Source organism: Oncorhynchus masou, chromosome 3 (genome assembly GCF_036934945.1).
Source record: "Oncorhynchus masou masou isolate Uvic2021 chromosome 3, UVic_Omas_1.1, whole genome shotgun sequence".
Lineage (NCBI taxonomy): Eukaryota > Metazoa > Chordata > Actinopteri > Salmoniformes > Salmonidae > Oncorhynchus > Oncorhynchus masou.
Window position 1 is genome coordinate 7411082 of NC_088214.1, and position 22593 is coordinate 7433674.

At 43.1% G+C, this 22593-nt stretch overlaps 1 protein-coding gene across 4 annotated transcripts; it reads right to left on the reverse strand.

Moving 5' to 3' along the window:
• Positions 1-1896: 1896 nt before the first annotated feature.
• Positions 1897-22211, reverse strand: LOC135509305 (uncharacterized). 4 transcript variants are annotated; one of them, XM_064929871.1, is made up of 12 exons: positions 22041-22211; positions 18582-18722; positions 18070-18207; positions 17469-17612; positions 13468-13605; positions 13045-13125; positions 12751-12912; positions 9417-9635; positions 8572-8614; positions 5524-5569; positions 3959-4178; positions 1897-3855 (listed from the first exon to the last, which is right to left on the reverse strand). In XM_064929871.1, exons 1-12 carry the CDS (start codon positions 22182-22184, stop codon positions 2401-2403), a joined length of 2931 nt encoding a protein of 976 aa, XP_064785943.1. In that variant the 5' UTR covers positions 22185-22211; the 3' UTR covers positions 1897-2400. The 4 variants fall into 4 exon arrangements, with proteins under 4 accessions (XP_064785943.1, XP_064785918.1, XP_064785927.1 ...); XM_064929846.1 differs by lacking the exon at positions 22041-22211 and adding an exon at positions 21346-21904; XM_064929855.1 differs by lacking the exons at positions 13468-13605; positions 22041-22211 and adding an exon at positions 21346-21904.
• Between the last annotated feature and the right edge of the window lie 382 nt (positions 22212-22593).

Below are 22593 nucleotides of genomic sequence, written 5' to 3' on the forward strand. Positions count from 1 at the left end.
TAAATGTTGTTTCTTACAAAAAATGGGTGTGATTTGGAATCCTCAAGACTACTAACAAGATGAGGTGTCATACCACCAAGTAGAGTCTTTCCTTTTCTTTTTTCGCAAAAATCTACTTCCACCGCTGACAAATGTTGGCCTCTATGACAGCACTACACAGCTATCAACAGTACTCACCCTGCTATAGACTTGTAACAGAACTATTTATAACAATGTACAGCACATCTACCAATGCACGGATGTGTGTCAAGAGCATAAACTATTTTGTTTCTGAATCCTCAGACCCCTGAATGGGAGCAGCATGTGGTGGAACAGTGCCATATAGTGGAATGGGAATTAAACCAGTATTCCAGATATTATTTTATGTATAATATTGAACTTTCAAATATACATTTAACACATTAATAGTTAGCGTTGTTGTTTTAATACACGTTTCAATGTCCCCTTAGGAACACAATGTTCATAACGATTTGTTTTTACATGGATTGCATATTTATTTCATTTACACACCTTGACAGAGTACCTACTTACAAATAACCACTACTCAACAATAAGCCTCAATACCTCCTAAAAGAGCATGAAAAGGGGAGGGTCGGAGAAACAGAACACATCTTGAAATAATAAACTACGATTTGTGATTATTGGGTCCAATAAATGGAGGTCTTTTTATTTGTACGTTGTTTTGTTTGTTTTTTGTGAGATTTGGACCCCTGGTAAATCTAGCTGATTTCACAGCACTGTAGCAGAGAAGATGGAATATACACTGCTCCAAAAAATAAAGGGAACACTTAAACAACACAATGTAACTCCAAGTCAATCACACTTCTGTGAAATCAAACTGTCCACTTAGGAAGCAAAACTGTTCCTATGCTTCCTGGCTGATGTTTTGGTCACTTTTGAATGCTGGCGGTGCTTTCACTCTAGTGGTAGCATGAGACGGAGTCCACAACCCACACAACTGGCTCAGGTAGTGCAGCTCATCCAGGATGGCACATCAATGCCCTGGGTTCCTCCTAATGCAAGACAATGCTAGACCTCATGTGGCTGGAGTGTGTCAGCAGTTCCTGCAAGAGGAAGGCATTGATGCTATGGACTGGCCCGCCCGTTCCCCAGACCTGAATCCAATTGAGCACATCTGGGACATCATGTCCCCCTCCATCCACCAACTCCATGTTGCACCACAGACTGTCCAGGCGTTGGCGGATGCTTTAGTCCAGGTCTGGGAGGAGATCCCTCAGGAGACCATCTGCCACCTCATCAGGAGCATGCCCAGGCATTATAGAGAGGTCATACAGGCACGTGGAGGCCACACACACTACTGAGCCTCATTTTGACTTGTTTTAAGGACATTACATCAAAGTTGGAACAGCCTGTAGTGTGGTTTTCCACTTTAATTTTGAGTGTGACTCCAAATCCAGACCTCCATGGGTTGATACATTTGATTTCCATTGATAATTTTTGTGTGATTTCATTGTCAGCACATTCAACTATGTAAAAAAAAAATATATTTAATAAGAATATTTCATTCATTCAGATCTAGGATGTGTTATTTTAGTGTTCCCTTTATTTTTTTTGGAGCAGTGTTTAACAAACTCCAGCAAACTTTGAGTTGATCATCCTCGTTTATTTCCCCATTATAATTTTTTTATTTTACCTTTATTTAACTAGGCAAGTCAGTTAAGAACAAATTCTTATTTTCAATGGCGGCCTTGGAATAGTGGGTTAACTGCCTTGTTCAGGGCCAGAATGACAGACTTTTTACATCATTATAATGATGCTATACAGTTCCAATCTCTCCTGACTCTCCCCCTCAGTACTCAGTACTAGAGTTTGGTTCCTGACTCTCCCCCTCCTACTCTCTCTCCTGCTCAGTACTAGAGTTTGGTTTGGTTCCTGCTCAGTACTAGAGTTTGGTTCCTGACTCTCCCCCTCCTACTCTCTCTCCTGCTCAGTACTAGAGTTTGGTTCCTGACTCTCCCCCTCCTACTCTCTCTCCTGCTCAGTACTAGAGTTTGGTTCCTGACTCTCCCCCTCCTACTCTCTCTCCTGCTCAGTACTAGAGTTTGGTTCCTGACTCTCTCCCTCCTACTCTCTCTCCCTGCTTCTGAGAGCCGGTGCCATGATGTCGTTGGATGTGGATCTTCAGATGGACTATGCGATTGAAACACTTCTCACACTGCTGGCATTTGGAGCGCATGTGGGCCCTGAGGTGTTTCTTTTCAGTGAACGAGCGTTGGCACAGCTGGCACGTGTGGGGTCTCTGCCTACTGTGGACGACTGTATGTTTCTGTAGGTGTTTAAACTGGGAGAAACATTTGTCGCAGATGTCACAAATATATCTCTTTGGACCTCTGTGGCTCTGAAGGTGTCTGTCCCATAGATTCATGTTCTTGAATCTTCTCACACTGATGGCACTTGGAAGGGCCTCTCCCCTGTGTGGAGGCGCATGTGGGACTTGAGGTGGCTCAGCTGGGCATGCCAGCGTCGGCACAGCTGGCACTTGTGGGGCTTCTGGCCACTGTGGACGGCTGTCGTTGGACCTCTGTGGCTCTGAAGGTGTCTGTTCCGTAGTCTAATGTTCTTGAATCTTTCTGAGCATTCTGAGCAATGATAAGGATGCCGATGGTTCTCCTCGTGGGTAAACTTGTCCTCTTTGGTCCTGAATGGCACGAGGCAGAACTTACATGGGTAAACACAGCCTTTCTGATGGAGATGTCTGTGACACTTCAGACCCTGTTCACTCAGACAACGTTTACCACAATCTAGACAGCAGAGCTTCTTGATCTTGTACGCACACAAATTATCATCCTTAAAGTGACGCTTGCGCTCTCTCTCCTCCTCTTTCTCCTGCGCCGTCCCACAGTTTGTCTCCTGCTCCTGAGAGCCGGGGCCATGATAGAGTTGGATGTGGTTCTTCAGACTGACGCTGTAATTGAAAAACTTCTCACACTGATGGCACTTGAAGGGCCTCTCCCCTGTGTGGAGGCGCATGTGGGACTTGAGGTGGCTCAGCTGGGCATGCCAGCGTCGGCACAGCTGGCACTTGTGAGGCTTCTGGCCACTGTGGACGGCTGTCGTTGGACCTCTGTGGCTCTGAAGGTGTCTGTTCCGTAGTCTAATGTTCTTGAATCTTTCTGAGCATTCTGAGCAATGATAAGGATGCCGATGGTTCTCCTCGTGGGTAAACTTGTCCTCTTTGGTCCTGAATGGCACGAGGCAGAACTTACATGGGTAAACACAGCCTTTCTGATGGAGATGTCTGTGACACTTCAGACCCTGTTCATTCAGACAGCGTTTACCACAATCTAGACAGCGGTGCTTCTTAATCTTGTACACACACAAATGATCCTTCTTGATGTGACGCTTGGCGCAGTCTGTACAGAGCAACCTATGAGGTTTTGTGTTGTGTTCACGTCGTACATGTTCCTTGAAGCTGGCCGGGTCCTCGAACTGCATGTAGAATCGGTCAAATCCAACAGCTTGCTGGACCTCACTCACACACATACCACAGGCGTACAGCTTCTTATGGCGCTGTGTGGTGCAGGCGAGCACAGGCTCGGCTCCACAGTCAGTGCACCACTCCACAAGTCTCTCTTCTTTCTCTATTCCGCTCTGAGAATTATCAACGTTGGCCTTTTCTGTTAGACCAGAGGAACCTGCCGTTTCCAAATCCTCAGAAGAATCAGAGTCCATTACTATGTCTTCCTCGTCAGACGGCTCCCACTCGGTCTCATCTGATCTCTGCTTTCCCCTTTTCCTCCGAGGACAGACTTCTTCATCATAGTCACACATCTCCTCAGTGATTTCCATCGTCAACGAACAACTGTCATCCTGGTCTCTGTCCTTACATGGTTCCTCACGAAAAGAAACAAAAACACATTTTACTATCAGCATGTCTGCATCATTCTCTAAAAAGGTTCTGTGATGATGTCACTGAGGTAAATAACTAAATACCCACCTCTCCATCCAGTAGCTCTGTCTCTCTTTCTCCAGAGGTTTCCTCAGCAACAAAAGGCTGGCTCATCCACTTCCTGGTGTGACTGCATATTGGGCACATCTGAATGACAGAGAAGCTCCTCTGTTGACCCTGCAAGCTGACCTTGCACTCAAATCCACACCTCCTACACAACCGGAAGAGCTGCAGGAGACAGTCTCTGTTCACACACAGGTCACCACTCCTGTGGATGGAGGTGAAGTGACAATTAACAAAATGGTGCTCATCACAAAGTGCTGTTAATGTAAAAGCCACTTTAGACTAAATAAAAACAAAACGCAACATGCAACAATTTCAAAGATTTTACTGAGTTAAAGTTCATATCAGGAAATCAGTCAATTTAAGTAAATAAATTAGGCCCTAATCTATGGATTTTACATGACTGGGAATACAGATATGCATCTGTTGGTCACAGACAGCTATAAAAAAAAAAAGTAGGGGCAGAGTTGATCAGGCTGTTGATTGTGGCCTGTGGAATGTTGTCCCACTCATCTTCAATGGCTGTGCGAAGTTGCTGAATATTGGTGAGAACGGGAGCACGCTGTTGTACATGTAGATCCAGAGCATTCCAAACATGCTCAATGGGTGACATGGAATAACTGGGACATTTTCAGCTTCCAGGAATTGTGTACAGATCATAGCGACATGGGGCCGTACATTATTATATTAGCGGGAACTGGAACATGCCGTCATACACATCGATCCAGAGCATCCCAAACATGCTCAATGGGTGACTGCTGGTGAGTATGGTTGGAAGAGATGGAGACCCCCGCACACTGTCGAAAAAAAGGAATAAATCCAAAACTGACACTTGAATGCAAAATAAAGATGTTGATCATGTGACATATGCAATTATCATTAAAGTAAAAGCCAGGTGTGTGTTCCAATGATTTACACTGATGGCCTGAGGCCGAAATATTTGTGTTTTGTTTTCACCTTTTCATTTATGCACTTTTTGGACGTCCTGCCAAATTCTCTAAAACGACGAAGGTGGCTTATGGTAGAGAAATGAACATTACATTCTCTGGCAACAGCGCTGGTGGACATTCCTGCAGTCAGCATGCCAATTGTACGCTCCCTCAACTTGAGACATCTGTGGCATTGTGTTGTGTGACAAAACTGCACACTTTAACGTGGCCTTTTATTGTCCCCAGCACAAGGTACACCTGTGTAATGATCATGCTGTTTAATCAGCTTCTTCATATGCCACACCTGTCAGGTGGATGGATTATCTTGGCAAAAGGAGAAATGCTCACTAACAGGGATGTAAACAAATTTGGGCACAAAATTTGAGAGAAATATGCTTTTTTTGTGCGTATGGAACATTTCTGGGATCTTTTATTTCAGCACATGAAACGTGGGACCAACATTTTACATGTTTTATATTTTTGTTCAGAATAGTTTTTAAGAAAAGATGGATGTCTCAAAAGGTAGTTAGTTCCCGGTTATGTTCCGATCCCTTCAGACATGTTGATATTTTGATGTATTTCCTGTATGTGGAATCATCAGTGAAGTGAATGTGGACTTACTCAGGAGAAACATCGACGCGGGTTCCATGAGGACGTGTTTGCACAGCTGTGGAAAATGAGATACATCGTTTCATATGTCACGCTGATATTTTGCCCAGGGTTCACTGTGAACACATTAATAAACAATTATATTTATCAAAAGGTGTAAAATACAATGCCTTCGGAAAGTATTCAGACCCCTTGACTTTTTCCACATTTTGTTACATTGCTGAAAAAAAGTAAATATAGAATAAGTAATCTACACACTATACCCCATAATGACAAAGCAAGAGAGCTGGCCGCCCGGCCAAACAGAGCAATCGGGGGAGAATGGCCTCAGTCAGGGAGATGACCAAGAACCTGATGGTCACTCTGACAGAGCTCTAGAGTTCCTCTGTGGAGATGGGAGAACCTTCCAGAAGGACAACCATCTCTGCAGCACTCCACCAATCAGGCCTTTATGGTAGAGTGCTCAGACGGAAGCCACTCCTCAGTAAAATGCACATGACAGCCCTCTTGGAGGTTCCCAAAAGGTACCTATAGACTCTCAGACCATGAGAAACAAGATTCTCTGGTCTGATGAAACCAAGATTGAACTGTTTGACCTGAATGCCAAGCGTCACGTCTGGAGGAAACGTGGCACCATCCCTACTGTGAAGCATGGTAGTCACAGCATCATGCTGTGGTGATGTTTTTCAGCAGCAGGGACTGGGAGACTAGTCAGGATCGAGGGAAAGATGAACGGAGCAAAATACAGAGAGATCCTTAATGAAAACCTGCTCCAGAGCTTCAGGACCTCAGACTGGGGTAAAGGTTCACCTTCCAACAGGACAATGACCCTAAGCACACAGCCAAGACAACGCAGGAGTGGCTTTCGGACAAGTCTCTGAATGTTCTTGAGTGGCCCAGCCAGAGCCTGGACTTGAACCCGATCTCTGGAGAGACCTGAAAATAGCTGTGCAGCGACACTCCCCATCCAACCTGACAGAGCTTGAGAAGATGTGCAGAGAATAATGGGAGAAGCTCCAAGCTCCTCAAATACAGGGGTGCAAAGAGCTTGTAGCGTCATAGGGGCGGCAGATAATCAAGTGGTTAGAGCGTTGCGTCAGTAACCGAAAGGTTGCTGGATCTAATCCCTGAGCTGACAAGGTACAAATCTGTCGTTCTGCCCCTGAACAAGGCAGTTAACCCACTGTTCCCCGGTAGGCAGTCATTGTACAAAATGTGGAACTCTCATAGAGACCAAAGAGGACATGGTAAAAACTAGATGTCGACCGATTTATGATTTTTCAACGCAGATACCGATACCGATTATTGGAGGACCAAAAATGCCGATACCGATTAATTAAAATCAATTTAGCCTGAAGTAAATAATGAAACATGTTCAATTTGGTTTAAATAATGCCAAAACAAAGTGTTGGAGAAGAAAGTTAAAGTGCAATATGTGCTATGTAAGAAAGCTAACGTTTCAGTTCCTTGCTCAGAACATATGAAAGCTGGTGGTTCCTTTTAACATGAGTCTTCAATATTCCCAGGTAAGAAGTTTTAGGTTGTAGTTATTATAGGAATTATAGGACTATTTCCCTCTATACCATTTGTATTTCATTAACCTTTGACTATTAGATGTTCTTATACGCACTTTAGTATTGCCAGTGTAACAGCATAGCTGCCAGTGTAACTCGCTCCTCCCTGGGCTCCAACCAGCAACACAACGACAACAGCCACCATCGAAGCAGCGTTACCCATGCATAGCAAGGGGAATAACTACTACAAGGCCAGAGCGAGTGACGTTTGAAACGCTATTAGCGAGCGCTAACTAGCTAACTATTTCACTTCGGTTACACCAGCCTCATCTCGGGAGTTGATAGGTTTGAAGTCATAAACAGCGCAATGCTTGACGCACAACGAAGAGCTGCTGGCAAAACACACAAAAGGGCTGTTTGAATGAATGTTTACGCGCCTGCTTCTGCCTACCACCCCTCAGTCAGATACTTAGGTACTTGTATGCTGTCAGATTGTATGCAACGCAGGACACGCTAGATAATATCTAGTAATATCATCAACCATGTGTAGTTAACTTGTGATTATGATTGATTGTTTTTTTATAAAATAAGTTTAATGCTAGCTAGCAACTTACCTTGGCTTACTGCATTCGCGTAACAGGCAGTCTCCTTGTGGAGTGCAACAAGAGAGAGTCAGGTCGTTATTGCGTTGGACTAGTTAACTGTAAGGTTGCAAGATTGGATCCCCCGAGCTGACAAGGTGAAAATCTGTCGTTCTGCCCCTGAACGAGGCCGTTAAACCACCGTTCCTAGGCCGTCATTGAAAATAAGAAAGTGTTCTTAACTGACTTGCCTAGTTAAATATAGGTACAACAAATAAATTAATATATATATATATTTTTTTTTTATCGGCGCCCAAAAATACCGATTTCCAATTGTGGCTTAAAACTTGAAATCGGCCATTCCGATTAATCGGTCGACCTCTAGTAAAAACTGACTTTACATGTCATGTTAATATTGTCCTCACGTCAATTTAGTTGACCAACTGAAGAGTAGGTTTCATGCAGTGTTGTCCCCTGACTGACACAATGACATACAGATCATTATGTAGTGTTGTCTTCTGACTGACATACAGATCTTTATCCAGTGTTGTTCCTGACTCCCATTCAATCCAGAAATCACAGGATCATTTGCAAATAGTGTTGTTCTGACTGACACATTATACAGTGTGAAGATCATTATGTAGTGTTGTATTCCTAGACTGAACACAATGACAGGTTTTTAATTTACAGATCATTATGTCCGAGGGTGTTGTCGTTTAGGACTGACACAATGACAGGGACAGATCATTATGTAGTGTTGAACAAGCGTCTGAGGGACACAATGACAGCGTCTGAGGGACAGATCATTATGTTTAGGAAAGTGTTGTCCCCTGAGGGACATACAGAGTCTTTGCCACTGATTTTTTTCCCCTGTGATACTTGGCCTGTTATCGTATCATGAGTAAAATGTTGCTATCGTGACCAACACTACTAACGAATATCATTAGTTCAATTGTTTCACAAACCTTTATTTTTCCTTTGCGCTTCGAAGAACTTCTTCGCAGAGAACTGTGTGGACAGATCTGGAGTCAATTTCAATCATTCTGAACATCATAAAATAGTTTGTCCTCAACCAAACACCCATGATATACCCTCCTTCCCTGATAGAGTCTTTGCCCTGATTTTTTCCCCTGTGATACTTCCCCCCTCCCTGATAGCCTCTCCTCCCTCCATGATAAAATGTTCCCTCCCTGACCAACACTCCCTCCCTGATATCATTAGTTCAATTGTTCTCACAAACCTTTAGCTTTTCCTTTGCCCTGATAGAACTTCTCCCTCCCTGAGAACTGTGTGGACAGATCTGGAGTCAATTTCAATCATTCTGAACATCTCCCTCCCTAGTTAGTCCTCAACCCTCCCTGATAGCTTCTCCCTCCCTCCCTGATAGCTTCTCCCTCCCTCCCTGATAGCCTCTCCCTCCCTCCCTGATAGCTTCTCCCTCCCTCCCTGATAGCTTTCTCCCTCCCTCCCTGATAGCCTCTTTCTCCCTCCCTCCCTGATAGCCTCTTTCTCCCTCCCTCCCTCCCTCCCTGATAGCCCCTCCCTCCCTCCCTCCCTGAAACCCTCCCTCCCTCCCTCCCTGAAACCCTCTCCCTCCCTCCCTGAAACCCTCTCCCTCCCTCCTTCCTTCCCTCTCTTCCCTCCCTGATACTCCCTCCCTCCTTCCCTCCCTCCCTGATACTCCCTCACACCCTGATACCCCTTCCCTCCCTCCCTGATACTCCCCCCTCCCTCTGTATAGTAATGACCAGTTACAACTGTCAACCGATTTGGTTGCATTCCAGATATTCATTCCATCAAAAAATCTCACCCGTTTTCCCTGTTTCCACTGGACTGACTTCCTGCACGCAGTCTTGTTCTCCTTTTCATCCTCATCATCCTCATCCTGCTCCCTGGAGAACTGCCAGAACTCATTGTCCGTCAGCGCAGCGGCATCTTCATCGTCACTGCCCGGCAACACAACAGTAGTCTCTGCTACACTCTCTCCAGACCAACCGGGATCTCCATCCTCCAGTGACAAAGGTGGCATCTGTATACATGTAGAACATATGTGCAGTTATTAACCAGTGCAATGGAAAGAACCAATGGAATAGTCCCAAAAGTGCAAACTAAAATGGAGCACTTCTCAGTCACTGTCAACGAGTCTAACCATAGCTACTTGGATTGTGACGATACCAGTATCGCGATACTCCGAGGTATCGTGGCAAGGAAACAAAAGATGAAGAGGTTTTAATTTTCCTGAGGAAATCAGTCCTAATGTTGGAAATATTATTATGTTGTCACTAAGAGTCAGATGTTTATTTTCCAAGCTATATAGCCTACATTTTGATATAAAGCAGGTTTTAAAAGGACCAAAGAGTTTGGCATGCTTCGTGTTTTCTTTCGGGGAAAAAAAATAAAATCAAGTATCTCGATATCGCCACAACCCTAAAACCACCATTTTAGTTGGTGGGTTAAGCCACACAGTAACACAGGAATTTTCCACCAAGACCTGACATAAAGTATAGTCATGATGGAAGGGTCTGACTGCTGAAACAACTGGGGAAGAATACACTGTGGAATAATGCTACAACTATATACAGTGCCTTCCAAAAGCATTCATACCCGATCACTTATTCTACATTTTGTTGTGTTACAGCCTGATTTCAAAATGGATTCAATTGATTTTCTCTCACCCATCTACACACAATCCCTCAAAGACTAATTGAAAACATGCTTTTAGAAATGTTTGCAAATTTAGTGAAAATAAGATAAAGAAATCTAAATTTACACTTGTACACACTGAGTCAATCAATACATGTTATAATCACCTTTGGCAACAATTACATCTGTGAGTCTTTCTGGGTAAGTCTCTAAGACAGGGATGCCAAACTCCTTCCATGGAAGGCTGAGTGTCTGCTGGTTTTTGGTTTCTCCTTTTAATGTGTCCAATTAAGACCTATATAGTTCCTATCTAATCGGTGACCATAATTCATCAAGTAAGTACAAGGGAGGAGTGAAAACCCACAGACACTCAGCCCTCTGTGGATTGAGTTGGACACCGGGCTCTATAAGATTTGGACACCTGGATTGTACAATATGTGTACATTGTTATTTTTAATTCTTCAAACTCTTTCAAATTGGTTGTTGATAAATGCTAGAAAGTCATTTTCAAGTCTTGCCATAGATTTTCAAGCCGATTTAAGTAAAAACTGTAACTAGGCCACACAGGAACATTCAATGTTGTCTTGGTAAGCAACTGGCCTTGTGTTTTACGTTATTGTCCTGCTGAAAGGTGAATTTATCTCCCAGTGTCTGTTGGAAAGCAGACTGAACCATGTTTCCTCTAGGATTTTGCCTGTGCTTAGCTCTATTCCGTTTCCCTTTTATCCTAAAAAACTCCCTTGTCCTTGACGATGACAAGCATTCCCATAACATGATGCAGCCACCACTATGCTTGAAAATATGAAGAGTGGTACTCAGTAATGTGTTGTATTGGATTTGCCCCAAACATAACATTTGTATTCAGGACATAAAGTTCATTTCATTGCAATATTTTGGGCAGTTTTACTTAGTGCCTTATTGCAAATAGGATGCATGTTTTAGAATGTTTTATTCTGTACAAGCTTCCTTCTCTTCACTCTGTCAATTAGGTTCATATTGTGGAGTAAGTACAATGTTGTTGATCCATCCTCAGTTCTCCTATCACAGCCATTCAACTCTGTAACTGCTTTAAAGTCCCCATTGGCCTCATGGTGAAATCCCACCATCCAAAGTGTAATTAATAACTTCACCATGCTCAAAGGGATATTCAATGTCAATTTATTTGTATTTTTTACCCATCTACCAACAGGTGCCCTTCTTTGCAGGGCATTGGAAAACCTCCCTGGTCTTTGTGGTTGAATCTGTGTTTGAAATTCACTTCTCGACTGATGAACCTTACAGATAATTGTATGTGTGGGGTACAGAGATGAGGGACCTTACAGTATGTGTGGGGTACAGAGATGAGGAACCTTACAGTATGTGTGGGGTACAGAGATGAGGAACCTTACAGTATGTGTGGGGTACAGAGATGAGGGACCTTACAGTATGTGTGGGGTACAGAGATGAGGGACCTGGGGTACAGAGATGAGGGACCTTACAGTATGTGGGGTACAGAGATGAGGGACCTTACAGTATGTGTGGGGTACAGAGATGAGGGACCTTACAGATAATTGTATGTGTATGAGGGTGTATGTGTGGGGTACAGAGATGAGGGACCTTACAGTATGTGTGGGGTACAGAGATGAGGGACCTTACAGATAATTGTATGTGTGGGGTACAGAGATGAGGTAGTCATTCAAAAATCATGTTAAACACTACTATTGGACACAGAGTGAGTCCATGCAACTTATTATGTGACTTGTTAAAAGCACATTTTTACTCTTGAACTTATTTAGGCTTTCCATAACAAAAGGGGTTGAATACTCAAGAATGAATTTGGAAGAAAATCTAAAACATAATTCCACCTTGACATTATGAGGTATCGTGTGTAGGCTGGTGACACACAATCTTAATTGAATCCATTTTAAATTCAGGCTGTAACACTACAAAATGTAGAAGAAAAAACAATTCACGGGGTGTGAATACTTTCTTCAGACACTGTATGTAGTCACATTTAGGAAAACATAGCGAATGTTAATCTCTAAATTGAATTGAATGGGCTGGTCACTAGGCTTATTGGTTGGTCTTCAACAGCGGTTTGGGTATGGCAGCCAGCTAAGTCTTCATCATAGGATAGTGTAATGTCTCCTCTTTGTTAAGCTACTGTGACTTGAAACACAAACTCCCATTTTTGCAAGCTTGTTTTGGCATCTCGTCCTGGTTCGTCGTTGCCATAGCAACGTTGAGGTCCTGTACATCGCTGCACACATATTCTTTGAACGAGCCCTAAGTAATAAGGCACCAGCCGTGGCCACCATAGAACTTTTTGCTGATTTGGTTGTGTTTGGATTCAAGCCCGCTGTATCTGAGCTACTGGATAGAAACCGGAAGAAGGTCGGAGCTGAGTTCTTCCACTCATCGGTCACAGTGGTCCAGTTGAAGGTTTTAATTGAAAGGAGACTCGTCTGGCGTAGTACTGAGTTGAAACGCATAGAAACTAAAGTGACGCATTCTTTAGTTACCAGCTTCAGCACTTCCTCCAACATGGCGTGGCCCAGGCCAGGGATTGCCATTAGGTTTTTAGGGATAGCTTTGAAACGACCCCGCGCTAAATTATCTGCAACTGTCTCCCAAGGTCCGGTAAGTACTCTTGTTCGTAGCGATAGGCCGACACGAAGACTGACCTACATTAGAATAAAAAGAGCCATAAGAAAATATGTAGTTGCGCATTTTCCATCCACACAGAACAGACAAAGGTAAAAAAGGATTGTGGCTGGAATTTATCATTTTAATAGATTTTTTTGTACCATACTTACTTTTTCTTCTTTATAAGTTTGATACCGTCTGGATCCTGATGATGTTGTTGTCTGCCAACTAGCAAGTCTGCCAACTGCACTCTACAATGTAGAGAGGAACAAAGGGAGGGGGGAGTTTTCACAACAACACAGCTGTCATTTTCCATGCATGCTACCATGTGTCAAGAATATTAGACCTGCAACACAACACTGTATATTCTAAGAAGGGCTGCAAACTTCTGGGAACTTTCCCCAATTCTCTGGGTTTCCAGAAATCAGAATTCCAGAAGGTGGAAGATTTACAGAATCAAGAGGGAAGAAGTAGAAAATCCTGGAAACCTCATACCGGGATTTCTGGAAAACCTGGGAATTTTTAACCATAATTCTTATCATATTATTGGGGACTCATTGCAAATGCATTTACACAAGAGGTTGCTGTCTGACCTTCACGGTCTGTGTTGAAAAAGCAACAGGAACTACAGCAGGTTGTTGGACCACTGATGTTGACATCTGGGATGCTGCTCCTGTTGTTGTTGTACCAGGCTCACATTTTGGTTTGGCACCAAGTCTGCCAACTGCACTCTACAATGGGGACAAGACAAAGGGAGGGAAAGATGTCATAACGCAGCAGCCATTCTCCATGCATGCTACCATGGTTTACTCAGATCACACCTGCAACACTGCAAATCCAGGCTGTATCACATCCGGCCGTGATTGGGAGTCCCATATGGCGGCGCACAATTGGCCCAGTGTCGTCTGGGTTTGGTGTAGGCCGTCAGTGTAAATAAGAATTTGTTCTCAACTGACTTGCCAAGTTAAATAAAGGTTAAAATATTTTTTATTATTTTAACACTGTATTCTAAGCATATTTTTAGATGAATGGTGGCAAATGCATATGAGCAAGAGGGTGTAGGGTTAAAGTTGTCCCTGGAAGCTGATATTTCCTAACTTATACATTTTCCACAATTATGGTTAAGGTTAAGATTGGGGAAGCTGATTAGGGTTGGGCAGTATACAAATCATCTCACCGTCTTTCTCTCATCCCGGGATTTACGGTTTTACCGGCTTAGTACACATGCAGGAAAAAAACTAAATAAAAGCACATAATAAATATCTTACTGCGTTTTGTAAACACATCTAAAATTCTTCTTATTGTACAATGAACAAGAATATTAACGCAAAATGTAACAATTTAAAAGATTTTAATGAGTTACAGTTCATATACAGTGGGGCAGAAAAGTATTTAGTCAGCCACCAATTGTGCAAGTTCTCCCACTTAAAAAGATGAGAGGCCTGAAATGTTCATCATAGGTACACTTCAACTATGACAGACAAAATGAGAGAAAAAAAATCCAGAAAATCACATTGTAGGATTTTTAATGAATTTATTTGCAAATTATGGTGGAAAATAAGTATTTGGTCACCTACAAACAAGCAAGATTTCTGGCTCTCACAGACCTGTAACTTCTTCTTTAAGAGGCTCATCTGACCTCCATTTGTTACCTGTATTAATGGCACCTGTTTGAACTTGTTATCAGTATAAAAGACACCTGTCCACAACCTCAAACAGTCACACTCCAAACTCTGTTATGGCCAAGACCAAAGAGCTGTCAAAGGACACCAGAAACAGAATTGTAGACCTGCACCAGGCTGGGAAGACTGAATCTGCAATAGGTAAGCAGCTTGGTTTGAAGAAATCAACTGTGGGAGCAATTATTAGGAAATGGAAGACATACAAGATCACTGATAATCTCCCTCGATCTGGGGCTCCACGCAAGATCTCACCCGTGGGGTCAAAATGATCACAAGAACAGTGAGCAAAAATCCCAGAACCACACGGGGGGACCTAGTGAATGACCTGCAGAGAGTTGGGACCAAAGTAACAAAGCCTACCATCAGTAACACACTACGCCGCCAGGGACTCAAATCCTGCAGTGCCAGACGTGTCCACCTGCTTAAGCCAGTACATGTCCAGGCCCGTCTGAAGTTTGCTAGAGAGCATTTGGATGATCCAGAAGAAGATTGGGAGAATGGTTTCATCTGACCATGACAAAATATAACTTTTTGGTAAAAACTCAACTTGTCGTGTTTGGAGGACAAAGAATGCTGAGTTGCATCCAAAGAACATCATACCTACTGTGAAGCATGGGGGTGGAAACATCATGCTTTGGGGCTGTTTTTTTGCAAAGGGACCAGGACGACTGAGTGAAAACCTCCTTCCATCAGCAAGGGCATTGAAGATGAAACATGGCTGGGTCTTTCAGCATGACAATGATCCCAAACACACTGCCCGGGCAACGAAGGAGTGGCTTCGTAAGAAGCATTTCAAGGTCCTGGAGTTGCCTAGCCAGTCTCCAGATCTCAACCCCATAGAAAATCTTTGGAGGGAGTTGAAAGTCCATGTTGCCCAGCAACAGCCCCAAAACATCACTGCTCTAGAGGAGATCTGCATGGAGGAATGGGCCAAAATACCAGCAACAGTGTGTGAAAACCTTGTGAAGACTTACAGAAAACGTTTGACCTCTGTAATTGCCAACAATGGGTATATAATAAAATATTGAGATAAACTTTTGTTATTGACCAAATACTTATTTTCCACCATAATTTGCAAATAAATTCATGAATATCCTACAGTGATTTTCTGGATTTTTTTTCTCATTTTGTCTGTCATAGTTGAAGTGTACCTATGATGAAAATTACAGGCCTCTCATCTTTTTAAGTGGGAGAACTTGCACAATTGGTGGCTGACTAAATACTTTTTGCCCCACTGTATATGAAATCAGTCAATTGAAATAAACATATTATGCCCTAATCTATGGATTTCACATGACTGGGAATACAGATATGGATCTGTTGGTCACAGATACTTTAAAAAAAAGGTCAGGTGGACGTGGATCAGAAAACCAGTCAGTATCTGGTGTGGATCAGAAAACCAGTCAGTATCTGGTGTGACCATTTGCCTCATGCAGCGCAGTACACATCTCCTTCACACGGAGTTGATCAGGCTGTTAATTGTGGCCTGTGGAATGTTGTCCCACTCCTCTACAATGGCTGTGCGAAGTTGCTGAATATTGTTGAGAACGGGAGCACTCTGTTGTACACGTAGATCCAGAGCATTCCAAACATGCTCAATGGGTGACATGTCTGGTGAGTATGCATACCATGGAATAACTGGGACATTTTCAGCTTCCAGGAATTGTGTACAGATCCTTGCGACATGGGGCCGTGCATTATTATGCTGAAACATGAGGTGATGGCGGCAGATGAATGGCACGACAATGGGCCTCAAGATCTCGTCACGATATCACTGTTTATTCAAATTGCCATCGATAAAATGCAAATGTGTTCGTTGTCCGAGGCTTATATAGGCCCATACCCTAACCACACTGCCACCATGGGGGAACTCTGTTCACAACGTTTACATCAGCAAACCGCCATTGTCAAGATCGTGGTGAGGACGACAAGCACGCAGATGATACAGGTAAATTCTCTAAAACAACGTTGAAGGCGGCTTATGGTAGAGAAATTAACATTAAATTTTCTGGCAACAGCTCTGGAGGACATTCCTGCAGTCAGCATGCCAATTGCGTGATCCCTCAACTTGAGACATCTGTGGCATTGTGTTGTATGACAAAACTGCACATTTTAGAGTGGCCTTTTATTGTCCCCAGCACAAGGTGCACCTGTGTAATAATAATCATGCTGTTTAGTCAGTTTATTTATATGCCACACCTGTCAGGTGGATGGATTATCTTGAAGGAGAAATGTTTACTAACAGGGATGTAAACAAATTTGTGCAAAACATGTGAGGAAAAATACACTTTTTGTGCATATGGAAAATGTTTGGGATCTTTTTTATTTCAGCTCATGAAAAATGTGACCAACATTTTACATGATGCGTTTTATATTTTGGGTAGTATTTCTGCTCGGCCAAATTATGTGCTTCAGTTGCACTTCTGTTGTCATCTGATAAATTAAGCTATTTTCCACTGAATACATTGCACTAATGTATTTTCTGTGAAGGAAATCTATAGTTGCACATCCCTGATCACTCTATTGAAACAAAAAAACACTTTCAATATAAAAAGCGACCCCGTCAATACACAGCTATTTACAAACACACGTGACTGGCTCAACAGTTCTGGGGGGGGACTCACGGTAAGCTTCATAATGTAAAATAATGTGACTGGTAAAATGCACAACGCAATATGCTTTATCTCCTAACATGTTGCACAAGTTGACTGCAGGTATTTACTGTAAAAGTAGCTACAAATATTCACATGTATTGAAAAACATTTTCAGATGGTATTGAAAAACCATCCCGTGGCTATTTCCATATACCCAGTATACGGTTTATATGGTACACCGCCCAAGCTTAAAGCTGATCCTGGATCTGTACCTAGGGGAAACTTGCCCCTGGATACGACAAGAGGTTGCTGTCTGACCTTCACAGTCTGTGTTGAAAAAGCAACAGGAACTACAGCAGGTTGTTGGACCACTGATGTTGACATCCGGGATGCTGCTCCTGTTGTTGTTGTTGTTGTACCAGGCTCACATTTTGGTTTGGCACCAAGTCTGCCAACTGCACTCTACAATGGGGACAAGAGACAAGGAGGGAAAGTTGTCATAACACACATAACCCATTGCGCCCTCGAAAAAAGGCCTTCTTCAGTGGCGTAAAGGGGTGACACTTCAAGACTGTGGAGTGAGTTTAAAGAATGTATTTGATGGGGTAGTTGGCAATATCTCAAATAAATACTAAAACTTTGTCAGCCATGCCATTATGAAGAGGTTGAATTTTACCTGTAGGATTATTACATTTAATTAGATCTGCTTTCATATTGTTGAGTAATGGAATAAAGTTACCTTAATATATTGGTTGTCACTTATTAAACATCCTAAGTATTTTTTGTGCTCCACTTAAAGGATTGCTGTAGATTGGGAGTTATTATTTTTTATGTTTCCTATTGCCCTTCACTGTGCATTCAAAGCATATTTTTGGGCAACTCATTGCAAATGCATTTACACAAGAAGCTGCAGTCTGACCTTCACAGTCTGTGTTGAAAAAGCAACAGGAACTACAGCAGGTTGTTGGACCACTGATGTTGACATCTGGGATGCTGCTCCTGTTGTTGTTGTACCAGGCTCACATTTTGGTTTGGCACCAAGTCTGCCAACTGCACTCTACAATGGGGACAAGAGAAAAGGAGGGGAAGATGTCATAACACAGCAGCCATTCTCCATGCATGCTACTGTAAAAATACCACGCTGCTTGCTTAGTGAGTACCGCTTCCCTCTAATTCAGGGGGAAGTCAGGACCTCTTCCTCACAAACACATGACCGCCTTTGTGATGCGTTACAACCCTTGCGCCACCAAAAATGGCCTTCTTCAATGCAGCAAGGGGTGACACGACAGGATTAGGAGTGAGTTTCGCAGTTCCCCATATGCTACACTACCATGCTTTAAGGATATCAGACCTTCAACAACACTGTGCATTTTAAGCATATTATTGGGGGACTTATTGCAAATGCATATGAACAAGAGGCTGCAGTCTGACCTTCACAGTCTGTGTTGAAAAAGCAACAGGAACTACAGCAGGTTGTTGGACCACCGATGTTGACATCCGGGATGCTGCTCCTGTTGTTGTTGTTGTACCAGGCTCACATTTTGGTTTGGCACCAAGTCTGCCAACTGCACTCTACAATGGGGACAAGAGGGAGGGAAAGTGGTCATAACATTCTCCATGTGTGCAACCCATAGAGATTGTATATTAAATCGTATATTAAATTAAATGACTGTCATAAACCTTCAAAGTTCCAGAATGGTATGATAATAGACGCCATTTTGGGGAGAAATCCAAACCAGTCTAATAGGAATGAACGCAGTAAAGGCCGTGCTATGTGGAATACTTGGGACGTCCCTACCCCATTGAAGTTGACATTTTAAAATGGGGTTAAGGGTTAGGGTTAGGGTAAGGGATAAGGTTAGGGTTTAGGATAGGGATGTCCCAAGGATGCTGGATAGCACTGACCGTAAAGGCCTAGGTGATGCATTTCATGCTTTCTATTTATGCAGGAAAATAAAAGCTAGGCATGTGATATTACAGAACCTTTGTCACCTTAAAATATTGTCATATAAGTATAAATACAGTTTATACAGGTTTTATACCAATTTTCTTTATACATTTCCTCTAAAATATACAGTATGTAAACAGTATCAATGTTGGTTTTCTTGGAAAGGTGTGAAATTAAGCAATAAAGCTATGAGGGAGTACCTGGACACAGCCCTTAACCGTGGTATATTGGTTATATACCACAACCCTCTGAGGTGTCTGGACACAGCCCTTAACCGTGGTATATTGGTTATATACCACAACCCTCTGAGGTGTCTGGACACAGCCCTAAGCCGTGGTATATTGGTTATATACCACAACCCTCTGAGGTGCCTGGACACAGCCCTAAGCCGTGGTATATTGGTTATATACCACAACCCTCTGAGGTGTCTGGACACAGCCCTAAGCCGTGGTATATTGGTTATATACCACAACCCTCTGAGGTGCCTGGACACAGCCCTTAACCGTGGTATATTGGTTATATACCACAACCCTCTGAGGTGCCTGGACACAGCCCTAAGCCGTGGTATATTGGCCGTATACCACAACCCTCTGAGGTGTCTGGACACAGCCCTTAACCGTGGTATATTGGTTATATACCACAACCCTCTGAGGTGTCTGGACACAGCCCTTAACCGTGGTATATTGGTTATATACCACAACCCTCTGAGGTGCCTGGACACAGCCCTTAACCGTGGTATATTGGTTATATACCACAACCCTCTGAGGTGCCTGGACACAGCCCTTAACCGTGGTATATTGGTTATATACCACAACCCTCTGAGGTGTCTGGACACAGCCCTTAACCGTGGTATATTGGTTATATACCACAACCCTCTGAGGTGTCTGGACACAGCCCTTAACCGTGGTATATTGGTTATATACCACAACCCTCTGAGGTGTCTGGACACAGCCCTTAACCGTGGTATATTGGTTATATACCACAACCCTCTGAGGTGCTTTATTGCTATAAACTGGTTACAAACATAATTAGATCAGTAAATATAAATGTTTTGTCACACCCATGGTCTCATATACCACAGCTGTCAGCCAAATCAACATTCAGGGCTCGAACCATCCAGTTTATAATATGATACAATATTAGAACTTGTTGCATTTAAAACTTGTCTGAACCCTAACATCAACTGATTTCAGCCAGTGTGTATAGCCTGAAATCTGTATATAATGACATTGGTAACCAAATGCTCATGTCTCCGCCCTAACAATGGGAGTTGTTGTCCCAAAAGCAACAGTCTTAGGTACACAATTAAGTCCATAGGCATTGGGTTTACATGTATTCTGGGCAGATTGAGGCGCGTGAAACCTCTCGTTTCGCCACTTCCTCTCTGGTATAGTTGTGGATTGACTGCATTGTTGGCACATTTGGCAATTAATTTGAAAAGATGTTTGGAATCATTCCACTGAAGCTGGCAGGCTAAATCTTAAGGCTACAGCATACAATGACATTATAGACGATTCTGTGTTTCCAACTTTGTGGCCACAGTTTGGGGAAGGCCCTTTCCTGTTTCATCATGACGATGCCCTAAAACATGAAGGGAGGTCCATACAGAAATGGTTGGTCGAGATCGGTGTGGAAGAACTTGACTGGCCTTCACAGAGCCCTGACCTCAACTCCATTGAACACCTTTGGGATGAATTGGAACGCTGGCTGCGACCCAAGTCTAATCGCCCAACATCAATGACCGACCTCACTAATGCTCTTGTGGCTGAATGGAAGCAAGTCCCCTCTGCAATGTTCCAACATCTAGTTTAAAGTCTTCCCAGAAGAGTGGAGGCTGTTATAGCGGGGAAAATCAACTCTATATTAAGCTCCATGATTTTGGAATGAGATGTTCAACAAGCAGGTGTCCACATACTTTTGACAATGTAATGTAGTTTGTCCATTCTGGAATTCTAATTCTATGATGCTAAAAGTTTAAGCATATGTATCAGACCTGCATCACAACACTGCACTAGTATATTTGCAAGTACTACATTGCAAGTGTTGTAGTTGATAAACAGCCCTGACATGTTTGATTATGAAAACTATGACACAGATACATTTTCATTGGACCAGAATACTGGGAAATTCAGTCTTTGGGGAAAAAAGAAACACAAACGGTATGTTTTGCAAGCCGAATTTTCCGCAATGTGAGGACTAACGTCCCGTTTTGGTGGAAGGGTTTCTCAGGGGATTTCGCAAACCTACCAGAAACATTTCACTTCCGGCCGCATTCAAATGTTTTCTGTGTGGCTGAATTCTCTTCAAAATGTAATCATTCCATGGAAATATGGTGGGAATCGCGGTGGATTTGAGCTTTTTCTTATGTTTGGCGCCCATCGTCTCTGCCATCAAATCCTTTTCATATTCCTCTGGTCTGAAGTGGTGTTCACACACTAAGAAATATTTATGCCTCTCCATTGGTAAATTTACATCCTTTTGTATGGCTGCTAACCATCGTCTGCATCTTTGCACATCATTCGCCGGCAAGCAATGATAAAGAATATCTTCATCTTCCTGTGTGTTACAACCCGGTACAGCACACCAACCCACCATTATCACTGTGCTATCCAGTCAGTTTCAGTCGACTCTCTTTGGTAAACTAACGTTAACGAGCCGAACTTTCGGGTAGTCTCCCTCTGTAGACGTGAGGCCTCTCACATTAACAATGTTTCAGCATAGGTCTGCACAGATACAACAAACGATATTATAAGGGATATAAATATCTGAACGCAAACATCCGTTTGGTATAGTCAGAGACGGAACTGTGCGCGGAGGATATCCGCTGTGTTACTTCGTTCATTGCTATATGGGATCATTGGGACGTACACACGCTATTTCTGGCGTTTAAAATTGTATTATTTTGAACTAGGCAAGTCAGTTAAGAACAAATTCTTACTTACAATGACGGACTGAACCCGGACGACGCTAGGCCAATTGTGCGCCGCCCTATGGGGCTCCCATTCACTGCCGGATGTGATAAAGCCTGGAATCGAACCAGGGTCTGTAGTGACGCCTCTAACACTGAGTTTGCAGTGCCTTAGCATTTACTCCAAACGGAAAACGTTTTGCAAAAAAAAACAAGAGTGTCTATTGGACAAATACAGACAGGTCCCGCACCGTTTCGTTCGTTCGTTTCCGTTGCAAGACGTAATGAATATACCCCAGGTGTAAACGTCCCCACCGGACACAATGGGCGCGTTCGACATTGCAGCGCCCATTAAAGGGGAGATTGACTAATCTACCTTGCATCATAAAAAAAACTCCTCAATATTATTTGTAGATCGGTCAGTCGCGTCATAAATGTACCCGATACAGCACGGTTTTGATGCTCTTGAACACCGGCCAACGTGTGTGTGTGTGTGTGTGTGTGTGTGTGTGTGTGTGTGTGTGTGTGTGTGTGTGTGTGTGTGTGTGTGTGTGTGTGTGTGTGTGTGTGTGTGTGTGTGTGTGTGT

Excerpts from the sequence above, each read along its gene's own strand:
- LOC135509305 (XM_064929846.1), bottom strand. The coding sequence starts at position 21,693 with ATGGTGGGTTGGTGTGCTGTACCGGGTTGTAACACACAGGAAGATGAA. Across the intron at positions 12,913-13,044 it reads AAACTTATAAAGAAGAAAAA|GTCAGTCTTCGTGTCGGCCT; the intron begins GTAAGTATGGTA and ends ATTCTAATGTAG. Across the intron at positions 5,570-8,571 it reads AGCGCAAAGGAAAAATAAAG|CTGTGCAAACACGTCCTCAT; the intron begins GTTTGTGAAACA and ends CATTTTCCACAG.